The following is a 22,075-nucleotide window of genomic DNA, read 5'->3' as shown; positions in this document are numbered from 1 at the left end:
GTTTTTCCTTAGTGTCAAATGCTTATTATCACCACTTAAAAAGCCCATGTTCTATGATAAGAGAGTGATTGTGCTGCAGATTGCAAATGATAAATATGTCCAGCCAACAGGAGCATGCATTGCAAGAATAACTATCACTGACAGACCACAGCCCTTCAAATTTCTTATTTTAAGATAATGAAGTCATAATGTTATTCTTGGATGAAACTTCTTGCAAGCATCTTAAGCACTCATTGACTGCAAAGCTCAGATCTCCAGGTTGAAAAAACTATTCCAACGAGCACACATAAAAAAACTGTTATGGGTGGTTGTTAGTTTTTGAAGATATTGTTATTGTGCTGTCATCAGTGAAATGAGCTCCAGTCATCCACCTAGTCAGTTAAACTGTGAACCTTTTGTCAACTGGAGAAAGGTACTAAGACCCAGAAAAGAAAAATATGTACCATTGAAATCATAAGCACTGCAGCTGATCAAGAACTCTGGATCACTAATTGTGACAAGCAGCCACAGCTTGTCCCTAAAGGTATGTGCATAGGCACAGCCAAACTAGTCCAGGATGGACAGCTCTGTGCCATCGATGAAGAATCATGCTCCACTACCACCAGAGAGAGTGCACTGGAGGAGACTACTATTGAACTACCAATAGGATCTGGTCCGACTGAGGAACAATGTCAGCAAGTGGTAGCCATTCTGCATCTGGTTTTAGATGCTTTCAAATCCAGAGTGGAGAAGAGACAGACCAAGTGACCGTGGAAAAACACTGTATCAACACTGAATATCATCCAATTAGAGAGCAGTTGTACTGGATGTCACCGACTGAACGATGCACAGTTACCCTAGTCTGTGGTCCTTGTGAAGAAGAAGGATGGCACATACTGTTTTTGCATCAACTACGAACAACTGAGCAAAATCAGGGAAAAAAATATGTGTACCCATTGCGACTCATTGATTACACCCTAGACTACTTGAAAGTAGTAAATTATTAAGCTGGTGCGTAAGTTCATAGTGTTTTGCCACAAGTTATGTAAACACACAGATATACATAGCAGAGACTTTAGTCTTCAATACAATATTCTCCTTCACAAATATTCTCCTTCACAAATATTCTCCTTCACTGTTTACAACAGTCTGCCAACACTGGGGTAACTTTTCGATTTCATGACTGTAGGAATCATGTGGTTTTGAGGTGAAGAACTCATCATGTCATGTTCGGAGTGCATTTTCATCCAGAAAGGAAGTTCCATTAAAGTTGTTCAATAGAAGGCGGAAAAGGTTGAAAATATGAGGGCACTCTATCAGGTGAATAAGTTTGGTGTGGGATGCCTTCCCAACCCAACTCCTATATAGTGTTTTATCTCAGTCTAGCAGAATTTGGGCAGGCATTATCATGGAATAGCATCACTTCGCGCAGTCTTCCTAATCATTGTTCTGGGATGACATCTGCAAGACATCTCAGTTGTTGACAATAAATGTCAGCAGTGATGGTTAAACCTTGGAGAAATAATTCGCAGTATACCACACCACTGTTGTTCCGCCAGATGTATGCGTACAAGTCTTTTGTATAGGGAGTTGCGTCTTTGTTTGGTCTCAACCACTTCTTCTCCTTTGTTAGCATAAAGACACCATATCCCATCATCAGTAATGATGCAGGATAGAAATGGGCAGTGTTGTTCACAAACCAATTGATGATGAGTGAACAGAGATGCACGTATGGCCAGCCGCAGATTTTTGTGATTTTTGCTCAGGGCATGTGGTACCCATACGACCCATTTTTTTATCCTTCCACATCGTATACAAATGTTACATGATGATGGAATGATCACAGCTCATCACATTTTCCAGTTGTCAAGTACACTGATTTGGATCATTATGGATTAATGCTTTTAACCGATCTTCATTAAATCCGGGTGGTCTTCCTGGATTTGAAAAGTTACTAATGTCAAAATGGTCCTCCTTAAAATCAGAAAACCATTTTCTTGCCATACTCTGGCCAATGGCATTGTTCTCATACACAGTGTAAATCTTTCTGGCTGCCTCTGCTGCTCTCACCATTCTGTTGAACTCAAACAGAAGAATATGTCTCCACACTTGGCACTTCATTTTCTAACATCCACAACTTCACTCACTAAATCCAAATGACAATATATAAACTCAAATAGCAGCAGTGAACTACAAATAAAAAATGACAGTCAGTAAATAAACCCGTAGCAACTGGAATACCAACACACAGAACAAAAACGGTACAAACTTATGCCCCAACCTAATATTTCTAAATTATGGACATACCGGGAGGCTACTGACAAACTGAGGCTGATGAGGCTGACCAGGAAAAACGTAGCTTCATAACGCCTGAAGGTCACGACAAGTTTAAAATTATGCTGCTTGGATTATGTAATGCTGCAGTCACCTTTCTACATCTACATCTACATGGATACTCTGCAAATCACATTTAAGTGCCTGACAGAGGGTTGACCAAACCACCTTCACAATTTTTTGTTATTCCAATCTCATATAGTGCACAGAAAGAACGAACACCTATATCTTTTCATATGAGCTCTGACTTCCCTTATTTTATCGTGGTGATCGTTTCTTCTTAGGTGACTGGAATTTTGTAATAAGATCCCTCTGCAACAAAAACATGTTTGTTTTAATAATGTCCATCCCAAATCCTGTATCATTTCAATGACACTCTCGCCCTTATTTCACGATAATACAAAACATGCTGCCCTTCTTTGAACTTTTTCGATGTACGTCAATCCTATCTGGTAAGGATCCCACACCCCGCAGCAGTAGTCTAAAAGAGGATGGACAAGCATAGTGTAGGTGGTCTCTTTAGTAGATCTGTTTCATTTCCGAAGTGTCCTGCCAATAAAATGCAGTCATTGGTTAGCCTTCCCCACAACATTTTCTATTAGTTTCAGTTTAAATTGTTCGTAATTGTAATTCCTAGGTTGTTGTTGTTGTTGTTGTGGTCTTCAGTCCTGAGACTGGTTTGATGCAGCTCTCCATGCTACTCTATCCTGTGCAAGCTTCTTCATCTCCCAGTATCTACTGCAACCTACATCCTTCTGAATCTGCTTAGTGTATTCATCTCTTGGTCTCCCCCTACGATTTTTCCCCTCCACGCTGCCCTCCAATACTAAATTGGTGATCCCTTGCTGCCTCAGAACATGTCCTACCAGCCGATCCCTTCTTCTGGTCCAGTTGTGCCACAAACTTCTCTTCTCCCCAATCCTATTCAATACTTCCTCATTAGTTATGTGATCTACCCATCTAATCTTCAGCATTCTTCTGTAGCACCACATTTCGAAAGCTTCTATTCTCTTCTTGTCCAAACTAGTTATTGTCCATGTTTCACTTCCATACATGGCTACACTCCATACAAATACTTTCAGAAATGACTTCCTGACACTTAAATCTATACTCGATGTTAACAAATTTCTCTTCTTCAGAAACGCTTTCCTTGCCATTGCCAGTCTACATTTTATATCCTCTCTACTTCGACCATCATCAGTTATTTTGCTCCCCAAATAGCAAAACTCCTTTACTACTTTAAGTGTCACATTTCCTAATCTAATTCCCTCAGCATCACCCGACTTAATTCGACTACATTCCATTACCCTCGTTTTGCTTTTGTTGATGTTCATCTTATATCTTCCTTTCAAGACACTATCCATTCCATTCAACTGCTCTTCCAAGTCCTTTGCTGTCTCTGACAGAATTACAATGTCATCGGCGAATCTCAAAGTTTTTATTTCTTCTCCATGGATTTTAATACCTACTCCGAATTTTTCTTTTGTTTCCTTTACTGCTTGCTCAATATACAGATTGAATAACATCGGGGAGAGGCTACAACCCTGTCTTACTCCCTTCCCAACAACTGCTTCCCTTTCATGCCCCTCGACTCTTATAACTGCCATCTGGTTTCTGTACAAATTGTAAATAGCCTTTCGCTCCCTGTATTTTACCCCTGCCACCTTTAGAATTTGAAACAGAGTATTCCAGTCAACATTGTCAAAAGCTTTCTCTAAGTCTACAAATGCTAGAAACGTAGGTTTGCCTTTCCTTAATCTTTCTTCTAAGATAAGTCGTAAGGTCAGTATTGCCTCACGTGTTCCAGTATTTCTACGGAATCCAAACTGATCTTCCCCGAGGTCGGCTTCTACTAGTTTTTCCATTCGTCTGTAAAGAATACGTGTTAGTATTTTGCAGCTGTGGCTTATTAAACTGATTGTTCGGTAATTTTCACATCTGTCAACGCCTGCTTTCTTTGGGATTGGAATTATTATATTCTTCTTGAAGTCTGAGGGTATTTCGCCTGTTTCATACATCTTGCTCACCAGATGGTAGAGTTTTGTCAGGACTGGCTCTCCCAAGGCCGTCAGTAGTTCCAATGGAATGTTGTCTACTCCGGGGGCCTTGTTTCGGCTCAGGTCTTTCAGTGCTCTGTCAAACTCTTCACGCAGTATCGTATCTCCCATTTCATCTTCATCTACATCCTCTTCCATTTCCATAATATTGTGCTCAAGTACATCACCCTTGTATAGACCCTCTATATACTCCTTCCACCTTTCTGCTTTCCCTTCTTTGCTTAGAACTGGGTTTCCATCTGAGCTCTTGATATTCATACAAGTGGTTCTCTTATCTCCAAAGGTCTCTTTAATTTTCCTGTAGGCAGTATCTATCTTACCCCTAGTGAGATAAGCCTCTACATCCTTACATTTGTCCTCTAGCCATCCCTGCTTAGCCATTTTGCACTTCCTGTCGATCTCATTTTTGAGACGTTTGTATTCCTTTTTGCCTGCTTCATTTACTGCATTTTTATATTTTCTCCTTTCATCAATTAAATTCAATATTTCTTCTGTTACCCAAGTATTTCTGCTAGCCCTCGTCTTTTTACCTACTTGATCCTCTGCTGCCTTCACTACTTCATCCCTCAAAGCTACCCATTCTTCTTCTACTGTATTTCTTTCCCCCATTCTTGTCAATTGTTCCCTTATGCTCTCCCTGAAACTCTGTACAACCTCTGGTTTAGTCAGTTTATCCAGGTCCCATCTCCTTAAATTCCGACCTTTTTGCAGTTTCTTCAGTTTTAATCTACAGGTCATAACCAATAGATTGTGGTCAGAGTCCACATCTGCCCCTGGAAATGTCTTACAATTTAAAACCTGGTTCCTAAATCTCTGTCTTACCATTATATAATCTATCTGATACCTTTTAGTATCTCCAGGGTTCTTCCATGTATACAACCTTCTATCATGATTCTTAAACCAAGTGTTAGCTATGATTAAGTTGTGCTCTGTGCAAAATTCTACCAGGCGGCTTCCTCTTTCATTTCTTAGCCCCAATCCATATTCACCTACTACATTTCCTTCTCTCCCTTTTCCTACACTCGAATTCCAGTCACCCATGACTATTAAATTTTCGTCTCCCTTCACTATCTGAATAATTTCTTTTATTTCATCATACATTTCTTCAATTTCTTCGTCATCTGCAGAGCTAGTTGGCATATAAACTTGTACTACTGTAGTAGGTGTGGGCTTCGTATCTATCTTGGCCACAATAATGCGTTCACTATGCTGTTTGTAGTAGCTTACCCGCATTCCTATTTTCCTACTCATTATTAAACCTACTCCTGCATTACCCCTATTTGACTTTGTGTTTATAACCCTGTAGTCACCTGACCAGAAGTCTTGTTCCTTTTGCCACCGAACTTCACTAATTCCCACTATATCTAACTTTAACCTATCCATTTCCCTTTTTAAATTTTCTAATCTACCTGCCCGATTAAGGGATCTGACATTCCACGCTCCGATCTGTAGAACGCCAGTTTTCTTTCTCCTGATTCCTAGGTATTTAGTTGAAATTACAGCCTTTAGATTTGACTGATTTATCATGTAACCAAAGTTTAACGGATTCCTTTTAGCACTCATGTGGATGACCTCTCACTTTTCATTATTTAGGGTCAACTACCAAGTTTCGCACCATACATATATCTTTTCTAAATTGTTTTGCAATTTGTTTTGATCTTCTGATGACTTTACTAATCAATAAACGACTGTGTCATCTGCAAACAACCTAAGACGGCTGCTCAGATTGTCTGCCAAATTGTTATTATAGATAAGTAACAGCAATGGGCCTATAACACTACCTTGGGGAACGCCATAAATCACTTCTGTTTTACTTGATGACTTTCCGTCAGTTACTATGATCTGTGATCTCTCTCACAGGAAGTCACAAATCCAGTCATATAACTGAGATGGTATTGCATAAGCACGCAATTTCAGTACAAGCCACTTGTGTGGCACAGTGTCAAAAGCCTTCTGGAAATCCAGAAATACAGAATCGATCTGAACTCCCTTGTCAATAGCATTCAACACTTCATGCGAATAAAGTGCTAGTTGTTGTGCATCTTCACGTTTTCGCGGCATAAAGACAGTTCCATAAAATTTCAGGCATGCAGCCACATAAATTCAGTTTCTTCCCATAATATTTCGGCTGAATACTTCAGAGTGAGCTGAGGTGACTGACACTCCAGCACTTGCTCCGTCCTTTTAACTCGAGGACAGAACCCCTGCCCAAGATACACAAGGCGCCAGAGACGTTGATAGGTGGCAAAGAGGTGTAACATATGCATGGAAATTAAATCTATGGCTGTGCAGTCGATCCACACAGTGATATTGATGTGTCACGGAGAGCCGTACCATCTCGACGTCTTTGTGATTTAATTACAGAAATTGTCGCATTCCATGATTTTTCCAAGCTGAAGCCACTATCTCTATTAATTAAAATTCATCACCAACCGAATTTCAATTGCTTCTTTCACTACTGAGCCCCAGAAAGATGAAGTCAATAATAAAATTTGACATTATCGTTCACTATTGAGTGCCCAGTGTCAATGCAGTGCTCTGCCACCACAGATTTATTAGGTTGTAAGATACAGGTGTACCTGCGGTGCTCTGTGCATCTCTCCTGGACTGAGGTGTCATCTGTCCAATGTATGAACATGAACATGAAAGGTGTTACTGTCTACACTATCCCGAAAAGTCAGCTGTAGCAAAACATGCTCTGGAAAATGGACACCGAATTGCATTCGATGAGACGTCTGTTATTACACGGACTAATGGCTTCTGGGATAGTGTGATAAACGAGGCCATAGAGATTAGAATTTCGGACAACACCTTCAATAGAGATGGTGGATTGCAGCTGACTACAGCGTGGGATCCAGTGTTGAGGGAGTTGAAGCGGGCCCAGTGGTAGTGTGGCCAAAACATTACCATATATGGTGCTGGACCGAGCACCAGTGACGTCACGAGCAACAGCGCGACTATATACGGCAATGACAACCACACGACTGTCATCCACTTGACAATGGCAGAGGAGATCTCTGCCGAACGCTCGTGGGCAGTAAACCATTTGACGCGGCTTGAAACCCGAGAATGTTTTATTAACAGATGTCGCCGCAAAAGTATGCATTCATACAAAGAAGAGTGGTTTGTAGTTGTTTGGAGCATCAGCAAGTTCTACTGTAAGTATTTAACAACTCATTCACCATTGTGGCAGATCACTGTTCACTATGCTGTTTGACTAGTCTGAAAGTGCTGTTATGCGAACTGTTGAAATGGGCACTGAGCCTTCAGGTGTACAAGATCACAGTGATACGTCAAAGCAGAAGGATGCCAACCACCTTTGCTTGGCTGAACACAGCAGCATGGATAAAATCACAGTCATCACTACACTAAATTACATTGCTGCTGAACTGAGGGAAGATCCAACAATGCTGAAAACCGTAGAAGCTGTGAAGGAGGAGGAACCAACCAAAGGAGAATTCTAATTAATCCATAGATCATTGTATAAGAGGAACTGTGACCCAATGGGACAGAAACAATCATTTGTCATCCCATTTAATGCATGGGCAGTTATCCTGAAGTTTTTCCTCAACACTCCTCCACTCTGATTCATGAAGAGTAAAGGCAGAATCAGATACTGACATCAGTGGCTAGGTCCCTACTAATCTATTAAGACACTATGTGAGCCACAGTGGTGGAAGCATGTATGGCGATTAGTTCTGGGGCACCTGGTACCAGTTCGGTCTGCAGTAGTGGCATTCCACCAAATTGGAATTGGCGTCTTGGGAAGATTCCCAAAGTCATCAAACTGGAATCGACGGATAAGAGTCTGCACTACCTGACCCTTTCCGAAGCTGTGCCAACCACTGAAGCACCTTGTAACAGACATTTTGAAACACAAAGCACCCTGTGTGACGATCTCTGGTTATAGAAAAGTTTTCCAGTCGAGACTAGTGTCATAGGTAATTTAACACTGCGACATCTCTCACAGACATCGTAATAAGACTTTGACAGATATGGTCTCAATGTACATTGATGTCAAACAGAGTGATTGGGATACAACACTGCCCATTGTGACTTTCACACATAACACTGAGAAGCATGATGTAATAGACGTCACCCTGTTCTTTCTGTTCCTCTGTTACAAGCCGAAAATGAAAATGGGTACACTGTTTCCTTTTCAACTAGACAGTATTCAGGATGATTCTCCTATGATTCTTATCACTAGGATTGCAGAAGCTAGGCAGCTGGCTCGCATACAGGCCCAGGGACAATCAGGAGAAGGCCCAATGGCATGAGAAAACCGGAAGAATTCTTTGATATAGTTCTTCGTGCTAGTCTAGCATGTGCATGCCTCATCACCTCTGAATAACTACTGCAATGCAGTCAAACCTGCTTACTGTATTCAGTCCTTGGTCTACCAATGATGATTATAGTTGTATAAATAATAAAACAAATTGGTATTTCGTGTTTCCTGCTTGTTTCCTTCTTCCTTCGTATAGACAGGAAGAGATACTAGTGATCCGTGGGATGGTACTATTTGGAATAGCTTGTTACTCCTCAAAACTTTTATGCTGTAGTTCAGTGGGAAAATATTCATTAGTTTTGGCAGTTGAAATATCTATAGAAAATAAAATGCCAGAACATATCAATTAGTGATTTGTGTAAATATCCATTACACTAATGCCAGTTTGTGTGTGTGTGTGTGTGTGTGTGTGTGTGTGCAGACTTGACAACTGTGTATGCATTGAGTCATGAGACATGTTTTTTGTTACAGGTTTTTCGAGCAAAGGAGTTGCTGGATAATACACTAGCTTTTATAAAAAATGCAATGTCAGGGGCCATTATAGATCCTGATCGTCTAGTCATTGGAACAGAGGAGGGTTTGTTCTGCTTGGATCTTGATCGAAGTGGTAAGCTACTTTATTCACAGAAGTCTGTTCTGGCTTATATTATTTTATTTGTTCATACTCAAAACACAGTTGATTTGAACTTTTTATAATGTTATTGGAGGCATTTGAGACAAATACATAGAAAATAGAAAAACGATGCCTCTTAGAGGCAAAGAAGACAATCTGCGAGGAAAACTTACAGCAAGAACCTAAAGAAAAGATTACCACTGTAATATTAATATGTAAATGATAATTGAGGTGAAAAGTGGTGGTGGTTTTAATCCTTTAGCACTGTGATTTTAAGTTGGTGTGTCATGCAGATTGTTATCCTTCACATGTTTGTAGTGCTGTGTGGCTTACCACAGCCCTCATATAACACATGCAGATTTCTCTCTCTCTCTCTCTCTCTCTCTCTCTCTTTATATGTAATGTTAATTGTTACATTTCCTTTCACACCCTTACAGAACATATCCCAGTTATTTGAGATGTTACCCATGTGGTAGTCCCTCATTGCTTTTACTGCTTACAAGTTGATAGTATTTTTTTCAGATTCTCAGTGTTCCATTTTGCCTCCTCTCCCCTTCCATCCCCTCCCTGCACCCTCCCTGGTTACTGAATATAAGAATCACTCATAAACTTGACTCAAAAATTCAGCTTCTGCTTTATCTCAAACTAATTTCTCACAAGGTGTACTCCCGCACAATATCATAAACATCCAGCACTATGCCTCCTCAGGAAAGGTGTTACATAAAACATTTTTTTTGTGTTCCATTAATTTTATCAATGAGGTTAATTGACCATAAACAGAATCCAATATATCGCTTCATTGAAACCTTTTCAAAATGTGCTAATAAAATTCACAGTGATCAGTAATTAGTTTATCATCAACCTCATAGCCTGAATGCGCAACTTACTGGGCTCTACAAACATTTGCATAATATAGAGAAATCTTGTGGCCCCCGTTCCAGTGACAGATAGATTTGTTACATTAGCTATTAATCTGTTAACAGTGTTCTACTCTTGTTAAAAGTTCGTTTCTCAAATATATTTGTCCTATTGTCACTGTATTAGATATTATACACTTTGTAGCCCCCTTCCCTATGGAATGTATAGGCACCAGGAAATTTCATAATATGAGGAAACAAGAAATCTCTCTCTCTCTCTCTCTCTCTCTCTCTCTCTCTCTCTCTCTCACACACACACACACAAGTTAAAGTGAGCATTAGTCTCTGACACAACTCCATATTTTTTTTCCATTTGGTAATCATTCGAAAAGTAAGAAGTGTAATGGCCCCATGAATGTATTTGGATGAAATTACATATAACTGATTCACTGGAAGATTACCTTTTCATTTTACATGCCTCTAATATATGTTAAATTAGCCAATTTAATGAACATAATGCACATAAAATCAACATGGTACTGTGCTGCAAGTACCAACAAAGGTGTTGCAGTGGTTATGCTAGTATGTTCATGTTTGACCATTTGATTTTGTATGATTCTGTCTGATGTAGACATTAATTTAATATATTATTATGTTGTTGTTGTTCTTGTGTGTGTGTGTGTGTGTGTGTGTGTGTGTGTGTAAGTACTATAGAATGCATCATATTTCATTTCAGAAATTGCTCGTGTTGGAGAAGGTAAAAAGGTGTATCAGTTAGAATATATAGTTGAGGAGCAATTGTTAGTTGTTTTATCTGGGAAACAGAGACATCTACGCCTGATTCCAGTGCGGGCACTGGATGGTGATGATGTAGAATGGATTAAAGTAGCTGAAACAAAGGGGTGTATCACCTTTGCAACAGGGGTAATGAGACGTGCACCTCAACTTGGCTACTGCCTTTGTGTTGCCATAAAAAGACAGGTACTGTATTATACTTGTACTAATTTGGTCATGTTCTATTTGTGAAGTATCAGATTTTAGAATGAAATAATTAACATAGTTTTATGTTTCAGAATACATCTCAGCTAATTATATATGAAGTAACACGTACGAAGACTCGGCATAAACGTCTGAGAGAAATAATGTTACCAACTCAAGCACAGACTCTCAATGTTTTTAGTGAAGGCAGGCTCTGTGTTGGATATCAGTCTGGGTTTAGCATATACAGTATTACTGGTGATCAAAATGCCTTATGTAAGTGTATTACATTACGCATTAACAAGTCTTGCAACTAACTTTATGTCTAATTAGACATCATCAGAACATATACTTATGCCCAAAACCTTTAATTACTAATTATAATTGTTGAGAAAGGGAACTAGATTATTTCAATCGCATAAAAATTGTTCAAAATTGAATAAATTAAGGAAGGTTCTGGCAGAATGTAAATAATTTGGGAGTCAGGGAGGCCACTCATCAAATAGTAGAAGCATCGAATTGTCAAGAGGCACAACAAAAGAGAATGAAAACTTGCTGCCTTTCAGAAGAAAGATTTGGTGGGGAGTGAGAGAAAGCAGTGTTCAAATGGAATAGGTGTTAGGGCTGGTAGCTAGTGGCTTGGAGGGAGGCAGCAGGTGTGCGGCCGGCGGCATAGGGCGGACCAGGATGTTGTGTAGGTTGGGTGGACGACTGAATGACTGAATACCACTTTAGAAGGAGTGGAAAGGTTCTTGGGTAGGATGTCCCTCATTTCTAGGCATGATGATAGGTCTGTGAGGTAGGTGTGTGTGGGGGGGGGGGGGGGGGGGGTGGCGGCAAGGGCACACCTTCATACCTTGGCTCATCAAACATTTTCTCCTGAAAGCTAAAGAAGTTTTAATTCTCTTTTGTGTGTCCCTGCCGACAGCTCGACATGTCTGTTATATGGTGAGTGATCTGTCTGTCTTCTAAATTATGTATTTCAAATATTGTGTGTTTTTACACAAACACACTCAGGTATGCAAATATTAATATGTGGGATTCGTCTTTTGCGTTTATTATAGTGTTTAATCTTCTGAGAAAGCTTATTACTGAGTTCTGCTACACTGAATGCAGACTATGTTTTCTTTCATCTACATGAATATTCTGGGAATGACTAAAAAAATATATGGTAGAGGCCACTTTCATACCATATATTAGAGTTTTTTTTGCTGTTCCACTGTGAGTTACAAGAATGATTGCTTTGTGTGTCTCTGTGCTGATGCTATTAGAATATTTGTTTCTTCTCGGTCTCCACAGAAATGATATGTAAGAGATAGAATGTTCATAGGCCCTACCTCGAAAGCAATTTCTTCAGATTTTTTAAGAATCTTTTTGTGCAGCAAACAACTTTCATGCAAATGTGTTTGTGTGTAGGTTTTACTTCTTTGCCAACAAAAATATTTGCATACAGTCTGTTAAAAAAAGCATTATAAATGCAGTGTAGCATGCTGTACCATTGCATGTACAGCTACGTGCATACTCTACAAGACACCATATGGTGGGTACCTTGTATCACTACTAGTCATTTCCTTTACTTTTCTACTCGCAAAAAGAGCTAGGGAAAAATGACTGCGCATATGCTCCTGTATGAACCCTAACTTCTCCTATCTTTGTGGTCCTTATGCAAAATGTACATTGGGGACAGTAGAATCGTTCTTTAGTCATCATCAGATGACAAGTCTCTAAATTTTCTTTCAACAGTGTTCCTTGAAAAGAATGTCGTTTTCCCTCCAGGGATTGCCATTTGAGTTCCCAGAGCATCTCTGTAATACTTGCATGTTGATGATTTTATGAAAAGGATAGAGTGATACTCACCATATAACGGAGATGTTGAGTAACAGACAGACACACCAAAAAGACTGTGTAACACACAAACTTTTGGCCAGAAGGCCTTCTTTGGAAATAGACAACATACACACACACACATTCACGCATCAGCAGGTTGCGCGCGCGCACACACACGCACACATACACACACACACAAACCACTGTGTCTGGCTGCAGAATTGTTTTTTCTACTCATCTGCATTAACTTACGTTTGTGTACATTTAGAGCTAGATGCTATTCATCATACCAGCTAGAAGTTTTGTCTAAGTCATCTTTTATTCTCCTACACACACACAATGATGACCCTTCCCACACTCACAGCATCATCAGCAAATAACCACAGATTTTTGCTCACCCTTACCATCATATTATTTATGTATATGGAGAATAATAGCAGGCCTATCACATTTCCCTGGGATGCCCTTGCTCTGATGAACACTCACTATTGAGGACAACATACTGGATTCTGTTGCTTAAGAAATCTCTGAGCCACTCTCAAATCTGGGAACCTATTCCTAATGCTGATACCTTTGCCAGCAGCCTGACTGGGGCACTGTGTCAAACACACAACGTCGACACGGACATGATTGAAACAGGTTGTCGTGGTCGAAAAGTGTGCTATCGGTGCTTGTATGTGGTGGCGTATCTTGCTGCATTGGCGTTTAACACAACACCTCACCTGTTCATGGCAGTCTTTCACTATTTCCAGCTACATGTAACGATTTGTCACTAGGTGTGTCGTCGATTGAATACTGGGATGACATAAGCCATGTAGCATATTGAAGATATCTCTTCTGAAGACTGTTGGTAGGAATGGCTGCAGTTTTGATGTGATCATGTCACAATACCGTTTGACATCACTCCAAAGAATTTGGATAAGTAGTGAATCCAGTGTTGATGTTCCTGTTGATAAAAGTCCTTGTAGTTCCTGATCTGATTGTTGAGTGACAGTGAGTTTGGTGTAATCGATCGTGCTAGTAATGCTTCCAACCTGAGACAAACAATCGGCCACCACATTGTCAGTACCAGAGATGTGCCAGGCATCCATGCTGAACTGCATGATGAACATTAGCTGACTGTGTTGCCTAGGTGAAAAGTTTGTGTAACTCTGGTGAAAGATGTAAGTTAGCAGTTCATGGTCAGTGTATAAAGTCTCTAGCTTGTAGGTGAGGCCTGAAGTATTTGACTGATTTATAAGCGGCTAGGAGTTCTATGTCGTGGGCACACCACGGCTTTTGTGGGGGTGATAATTTGCACAAGAAAAAAGCAAGTGGTTGCTGTGTGTCACTAATCATTGTTGTAATGCTGTGCCGATTGCCAACTGGCTGGCGTTAACTACTGGTGCCAGAAGTGTATTAGGCTTGGGGTATGCCAGTAGTGCCCCATCTGTGATGCTCTTTCTGGCTGCTTCAAATGCCACACACATACGTGTTTGGGTGTGAAGTTCGTTAGACAGTTTCCAGCTTCTCTGGCAGTGGTAGCGATCCTGCCATTGTTATCCTGTGTCCTAGGAAATCCACTTGGGGCTTGCCAAAGGCACATTTGACAGTGTTTAGGATGATGGAGTGGTGTTAAAACCGCTTCAGACTTACATTAAATGTTGCCAATGTTGCTCTGGCAGTGACGAAAGAACTAAAATATTGTACAGGTAAGCAAGAGAAAAAGTAAGGCCCTGTAGCACTGAATCAATGGAGTGTTACTGTGTTTGAGCAGCATTCCTTGAGTCCAAAATTCATAAATTTGCTCTCAAACGGGCCAAAAAGAGTGATGATCACTGTCTTGGGAATGCCATGTTTAGCTACAAGGATCTGTAGATACAGATTTTCACAGTCCAGGCCACTAAAAATAGCTGCACCACTCAATGCATAATTGTAGTCACAGAACAATGGCACTGGATATCTGTCAGGTGTTGTTCTGGCATTCAGGGCTCTGTAGCCACGACAAGGCTGCCATGCACTACGCTTTTTCAGTATCAGATGTAGTGGTGAGGACCAGGGTCTGTTGGAAGACCCCATTACACCATCACAAATTGTACTCTGCTTTCACAGTTTTAATATGATCTGGAGCCAAACATAGTGGTCTGCAAGATATAAGGGCACTGTTGGTCATCTCTATGTAGTCGACAGTGTCTTGCTTTATCTCCTTAAGCACTCCAGAGCATCACATTAGAGCCAGAAATCCATGCATCAGCTCCACGTACTCGCCACCCACTGCTCGAATTATTTTGACAGTTGTTGTTGTTGTTGTTGTTGTTGTTGTTGTGGTCTTCAGTCCTGAGACTGGTTTGATGCAGCTCTCCATGCTACTCTATCCTGTGCAAGCTTCTTCATCTCCCAGTACCTACTGCACCCTACATCCTTCTGAATCTGCTTAGTGTATTCATCTCTTGGTCTCCCTCTATGATTTTTACCCTCCACGCTGCCCTCCAACATTAAATTGGTGATCCCTTGATGCCTCGGAACATATCCTACCAACCGATCCCTTCTTCTAAGTTGTGCCACAAACTCCTCTTCTCCCCAATCCTATTCAGTACCTCCTCATTAGTTATGTGATCTAACCATCTAATCTTCAGCATTCTTCTGTAGCACCACATTTTGGAAGCTTTTGACAGTATGAACTGCTGAATTCTGAACACGGTTAAGCCTGTGGTGTTGTCAATTGGGTGTGAGTTCTTCATATCCGCCAGTATTTTGTAACGGATGAGGAAGCCCACTTCGATGATAAGTTCAGCAACTTCCGCAACAGTGAAATCCGATGCAAAGGCTCATCATAAAACCAAGTCTAGTTCCAAGAGCAGAGTAGGAAGCATGACTGAGGTGTTTGCAGTTATTTGACAGAATAATGTGGGTGGTCACTATTATTTGTGCAACTTCATCATCATTAGTCGTTTTACTTATTGCTGAGTATTGCGACCTCCTTTCCTCATTCATTCTTATGTAGTTGTAACTTCAGACAGATGTCTCCATCCACAGCAATCTTCAGCCTTTCTTAATATAATGTGAAGAGGCAGGTTGGTAATCCTCTTTGCTTGATCCAGCCATCTGTTTGGTGCTATCCCACGTGGTCTTCTGCCCTCAGTTTTTCCCGGGATGATGGTCTTCTCTAAATTATCCCCTTTCCTTCTCAAGATGTGCCCAAGAAATTGAAAGTATCTTTAGCTTACACGAGAAGATAACCTTCTTGTGATTTTAAGTTCTTCTATTATTGAAACATTTGTTCTTTTTTGTGTAATGGTACACATAGAATCCTCCGCCAACATCACATCTCAAAGGCATCAATGCAGCTCTTATCACTACCTTTCACGGTCCAGGTCTTGCATTCGTGTAAGAATACAGGAAACGCCAAAGCTTCTACCAAGCGCATCTTTGTTGTCTTGGATATTGCCCGATTCTACCATATCATAAGGAGTTTGATCATTGTGGATTGCTCAAGAATGATTCATCATCTTATCTCTTTATCACACTTTCCTGTGCAATTGATCAGAGAGCAACATAATCCTTGGGTAAATGGGCAAATTGGAGCCAATGTTTATTAAGTATAAAGGGTGTACAACAAGAAACGAGCCGGCATCCGGAATGCGCAAACTGGTGACAGGAGGGTAATATCAGGGCATGTGTAATGAGGTGTGGTTCTGACCAGAATGTGGAAGTTCACAGCCCGTCGCTAGAGGGCACGCAAACACATCACGTGACTATACAGAGCGAGCAGCAGCATTCATCAATCTTCCAATGCTGCCAGTCACATTGCAAACAGTGACATGGAGGCATCAAACAAAGAGCAGAGGTGTTGTTCGTTTTTTGACAGTGGAAGGAGTAGGAGGAACGGACATTCATCGACGAATGTCACAAGTGTACAGTGAACACTGCATGTCCCTTGCAAGGGTCAAGGCGTGGCACAAGTGCTTCAGGGAAGGACGGGTGTCGTTAGCCGATGATGCATGGTCTGGAGCACCACAATGCATTACGAATGACATTGTCCAGCTGGTGGATGCACTCATTACCAAGGAATGCCAAGTGACAGTGAAAGCCATAGCCACCATGGTCGAATTGAGCGTCAGAAGTGTTCACACCATTATGAAGGAATGACTGCACATGCGCTAAGTGTGTGCACAATGGGTGCCCCACAGTCTTTAACCACACCAGGAAGCATGTCAAATTGCCACTGTCTTGCTCATCTGCAGCACTATGCTCGGGAAGAGAATGTGTTCCTGGCTCGATTGGTGGCTGGAGAAGAGTCATGGTATCATGAATCAAAATGACAAAATCTCCAGTGGAAGCAACCAGGATCACACCACCAAAAAAAGCCAAGGCCATCCACACAAGTGCAGGAAAGGTTATGCTGACTTCCTTCTTTGACCAAGATGGCCCCATTCTGATTCACTTCCTGCAGAATGGGGCAACAGTGAATGCCCAGCATTACTCGCAAACCTTGACCACCCTTCACGAAGTGATCAAATCAAAATGACCAGGCCATCTCACCCATTGGGTCATTCTGCTCCACAACAATGCAAAGCCTCATATGGCCAACACAGTCGCAGCACTCCTGCAGAAATTCAAGTGGAAGGTTCTCGACCAACCTCCATACAGTCCGGACCTCTCTCCCTGTTATTACACCATTTTTGCTCCCCTTAAAAAGGCTCTGACGGGCAAACGATTCACCTCGGACGACAACATCCAGCTGTACGTGTGGAACTGGTTAACGTTGCAGCCCCCAGAATCTTATGAGACAGCCATTCACTGCCTTGTGTCACAGTGGGACAAGTGTCTCAAAAGCCAGGCTCAGTACTTCTAACATACAGGTACTGGTTTCTGTAATTATGCCTCCAGCTTGTTTCTTTTTGAATGTCCCTTGTATTTCATGCCGAACTGCCAATCACTAACAAATAGGCCTGGAGACACTGATTGGCAATTGGAGGAGGCACCTACTTCTGACCACAACTGCCATTTGGTTAAATGCAGGGAGTTTTGCATCTGCAAGCTTACTCCCCAAATTTCTGGTGATACTAGCAGACACCTTGCTGTTCAGGCTCAGTTGTGGAAGAGGTCATCAATGATCTGCTGCGTGAGTGTCGGTGGTATCGATTATGGCCTCTGCCATTGCTCAGGTCGCATCAGTATAAACAGTTAACCGATCTGCTGCGACAATAGTTGTACCTCGATCACTAAGGCGTCGTAACCTGCGCGCGAAACAGTTGGTGTGCACTAGTACACTGTCCACTGATCATTCTAACAGGAGCCGGTGTCATTGCATCCTTGATCTTATATGTGTTCTCTGCTGCTATGTCCAAGGCTGTGTCAGACTGTGATGCTAGGATTTCTTTAACAGGCATTGGAAATGACTGCTCCTTATTATGCACAGTAAGCTATTGGAACGGTTCCAATGTCTAATGCTTCTTAAGTGCCGCAAGTATTGCAAAGGCTTTCTATCCCCAATATCTTCCTGAGTGAGAACCTGATGGATTTGCCCCTCCTGTGATGCTGACGCTCACCAGATCAATCCTACTTTAAGCTGGTTGTAGGAGTTAGCTTCTGGTGGCGAGGAAATTATATCCTGCACTTCCGCAGTATACTGCTGGCCTACTTGGCTTACTACCAGTGCAGAATTAGTGCCTGCTGAAATTCCAGTATAAAAAAAACACTGGCTTCTACCTGCGCAAATCACAAAGCTGGATTGTGTGGCCAGAAAGAGTTGGTCTTACAGCCAGTCATGACAAGACAGGATTTTCATCAGTCATTTTGCAAATCTCTTTTGTAAGCACTCATTAATTCAATGATACTTTGCAGATAAATCGTGTAAGGGGCCACCACTTTGTAGGTACAAACTGTGTGGACTGTCGTTCAATTATTAGAACCTGCGTACACTTAATACAACAGAACAAACTACACAAAAGCTCTCTTTAGTGATCACAGCCAAAGAGAAATACACGTCAAGTTCGGTTGTTTCTGAGCTTGCATTTCGAAATCACTTAATATGCAGTGACCAAACATCAGAATTACACTACTGGCCATTAAAATTGCTACACCACGAAGATAACGTGCTTCAGGCGCAAAATTTAAGCGACAGGAAGAAGATGCTGTGATATGCAAATGATTAGCTTTTCAGAGCATTCACACAAGGTTAGCGCCGGTGGCGACACCTACAACGTGCTGACATGAGGAAAGTTTCCTACTGATTCCTCATACACAAACAGCAGTTGACCAGCGTTGCCTGGTGAAACGTCGTTGTGATGCCTCGTGTAAGGAGGAGAAATGCGTACCAGCACGTTTCCGACTTTGATAAAGGTCGGATTGTAGCCTATCGCGATTGCGGTTTATCATATCGCAACATTGCTGCTTGCGTTGGTCGAGATCCAATAACTGTTAGCAGAATGTGGAATTGATGGGTTCAGGAGGGTAATACAGAATGCCGTGCCAGATCCAAACGGCCTCGTATTACTAGCAGTCGAGATGACAGGCATCTTGTCCACATGCCTGTAACGGATCGTGCAGCAACGTCTCGATCCCTGAGTCAACAGATGGGGACATTTGCAAGGCAACAACACCTGCACAAACAGTTCGACGACGTTTGCAGCAGAATGGACTATCAGCTCTCAGACCATGGCTGCGGTTACCCTTGACACTGCATCACAGACACGAGTGCCTGCGATGGTGTACTCAACGACGAATCTGGGTGCACTAATGGCAAAATGTCATTTTTTCGGATGAATCCAGGTTCCGTTTACAGCATCATGATTGTCGCATCTGTGTTTGGCGACATCACGGTGAATGCACATTGGAAGCGTGTATTCGTCATCGCCATACTGGCATATCACCCAGCATGATGGTATGGGGTGCCATTGGTTACACGTCTCGATCACCTCTTGTTCGCACTGACGGCACTTTGAACAGTGGACGTTACATTTCAGATGTGTTACAACCCATGGCTCTACCCTTCATTTGATCCCTGCGAAACCCTACATTTCAGCAGGATAATGCACGACTGCATGTTGCAGGTCCTGTACGGATCTTTCTGGATACAGAAAATGTTCGACTGCTGCCCTGGCTAGCACATTCTCCAGATCTCTCCACAATTGAAACTGTATGGTCAATTGCGGCCGAGCAACTGGCTCGTCACAATACGCCAGTCACTACTCTTGAAGAACTGTGTTGAAGTTGCATGGGCAGCTGTACCTTTACATGCCATCCAGTCTCTGTTTGACTCAATGCCCAGGCGTATCAAGGCCGTTATTACGGCCAGAGGTGGTTGTTCTGGGTACTAATTTCTCAGGATCTATGCACCCAAATTGCGTGAAAATGTAATCACATGTCAGTTCTAGTATAATATATGTGTCCAATGAATACCTGTTTATCATCTGCATTTCTTCTTGGTGTAGCAATTTTAATGGCCAGTAGTGTATCTCACAACTATGCACAAACTCCACTAGAAGTATAGAAGATACAAAATATGAATACCATAATCAAAGAATAATAAAACCAAAACACTTATATATAAAACACAGTGTGTCTGATGTCTGGTGCAAAATCCTTGACAGAACCGTGTTTGTAAACACACGCATGTGGCATGCGTGACACAGCACTACGTAATTGCATGATGTCACCACAATGAGAAAAATATTTTTATAAGTCTATTGTCATTACAGTTACATTATTATAGCATTAAACAGTCACTGAAATATGCCCATAAAGTTTTCTCATTAACACAAAAGATAGTTATGAAGTGTATGAGCAGGCTCCTTGAGAGAAACAAAGTCACAAGCCACTGAACAATAGTTACCAGAAGTAAACATTGTTATATAGTTATGAAAGAACATTGAAGCTGTAACAGCAGTTTGATGGATGCCAAGTTACAGGACTGTCAGTATCAAAAGGATCAGACTTCATTTCCACTATTGTTACTTACAATTTTCATTGTATATGGAAAGAAGCTTTACAAGCTCCTGAGCTAACTCTCATTTTGCCATGTATCTTCTGGAAATATCACCTGATTGCAAAGTACAGAATGACACTCTATCATATCATGCCATCTGATGCAGGAAGATGGAACTGTTTCAACAGAATGTGAAGAGGATATCATTGAGAATTTCATAGCTTGGGGAGGGGGATTGGCTTATGACTATATCTCTCCATCCCCATCCGGTGCATTACACACTTCACAAATTTGAATTTCATTTTGCTTCACTGTGTATGAATTTTATGGTATGTTAAGAAATTAAAATTTGTTTTTATGTACTTCTTTCATATTTCTATCTTCTGAAATTCTAGTTTTGTACCAAACATGTAGCTAGTGTGGTTCCCATAGGAAGTACTGTAATCCTCATGTCTGCGAAAGGGATTACTTTTATCGTATTCGAAATCATTTCTGGTAAAATCAGAACAGTGTGAGAAAAGCCAAATAGGTTAATAAAGCCATATGCTTGTGTAATTAAATTTTTATCACCCTTATGTAGCATGTCGTTGTGTCTCAACAGCTTTCAAAATCCTTTCAGCAAGTTTGAGCACTGTGAAGGCATATATCATAACCTAGGAACAGATCAGTTACTTATTATGGCTCTCAACCTTTGAGTGTAGTTTTATAACATGTAAAATTATTTACTTTAATGAAAATCTGTAATTTGTGAAAGCAAGTTTTTAGAGTGACATTAGCACTCAATATTAAAAGATACTTTTTTAAGAACTGTATTTCTCATCTGATGTATGAACAGCTGTAGCATATTTTAATTGAAACTTTTGCTTGTTAGGCATGTTTGTGTCAAATAATAGTTGTCTCCAGGAAAGGCAGCTATTAGTAATGTTTCACATTTCTGCAAATTCTTTTTTGCTCTGTAATTGTTTTGGTGTCATAATCCAGAAAGACTCACTACTACTTTTGGGATTATCTTTCAGTCTTACAACAAACTTTTTCATCCTGTTAGTGTGCAAGAGGATTGGAAGATTAATGATTCTGTACCTTGCTTTGCTTTCTCTCCAGACTGAAATTGGTGTCAGCATATTTATAATGAAATACATGTTAGTGCCAAATTAGCTTTCAGAATATGTGTAAATTAACATCTGATCCTAAAGAAGTTTTCAGTGTTACCAATTCTCTTAAAAAATAAATATTTTG

General features: G+C 41.0%; 1 protein-coding gene across 1 annotated transcript in view; it reads left to right on the top strand.

The window, feature by feature from the left end:
• The window catches only part of LOC126189006 (serine/threonine-protein kinase Genghis Khan), a 372,927-nt gene that overhangs the window by 291,196 nt on the left and 59,656 nt on the right, over nucleotides 1-22,075 (top strand). Inside the window, exons 23-25 of the mRNA XM_049930817.1 lie at nucleotides 9,127-9,262; nucleotides 10,862-11,106; nucleotides 11,199-11,379. Of these exons, the coding sequence (XP_049786774.1) occupies nucleotides 9,127-9,262; nucleotides 10,862-11,106; nucleotides 11,199-11,379 (562 nt within the window). The remainder of the gene's footprint in view (nucleotides 1-9,126; nucleotides 9,263-10,861; nucleotides 11,107-11,198; nucleotides 11,380-22,075) is intronic.

This window comes from Schistocerca cancellata, chromosome 5 (genome assembly GCF_023864275.1).
Source record: "Schistocerca cancellata isolate TAMUIC-IGC-003103 chromosome 5, iqSchCanc2.1, whole genome shotgun sequence".
NCBI classification, from domain to species: Eukaryota; Metazoa; Arthropoda; class Insecta; order Orthoptera; family Acrididae; genus Schistocerca; species Schistocerca cancellata.
The sequence above is the reverse complement of the archived record's forward strand: the minus strand, read 5'-3'. Positions and strand labels throughout refer to the sequence as shown.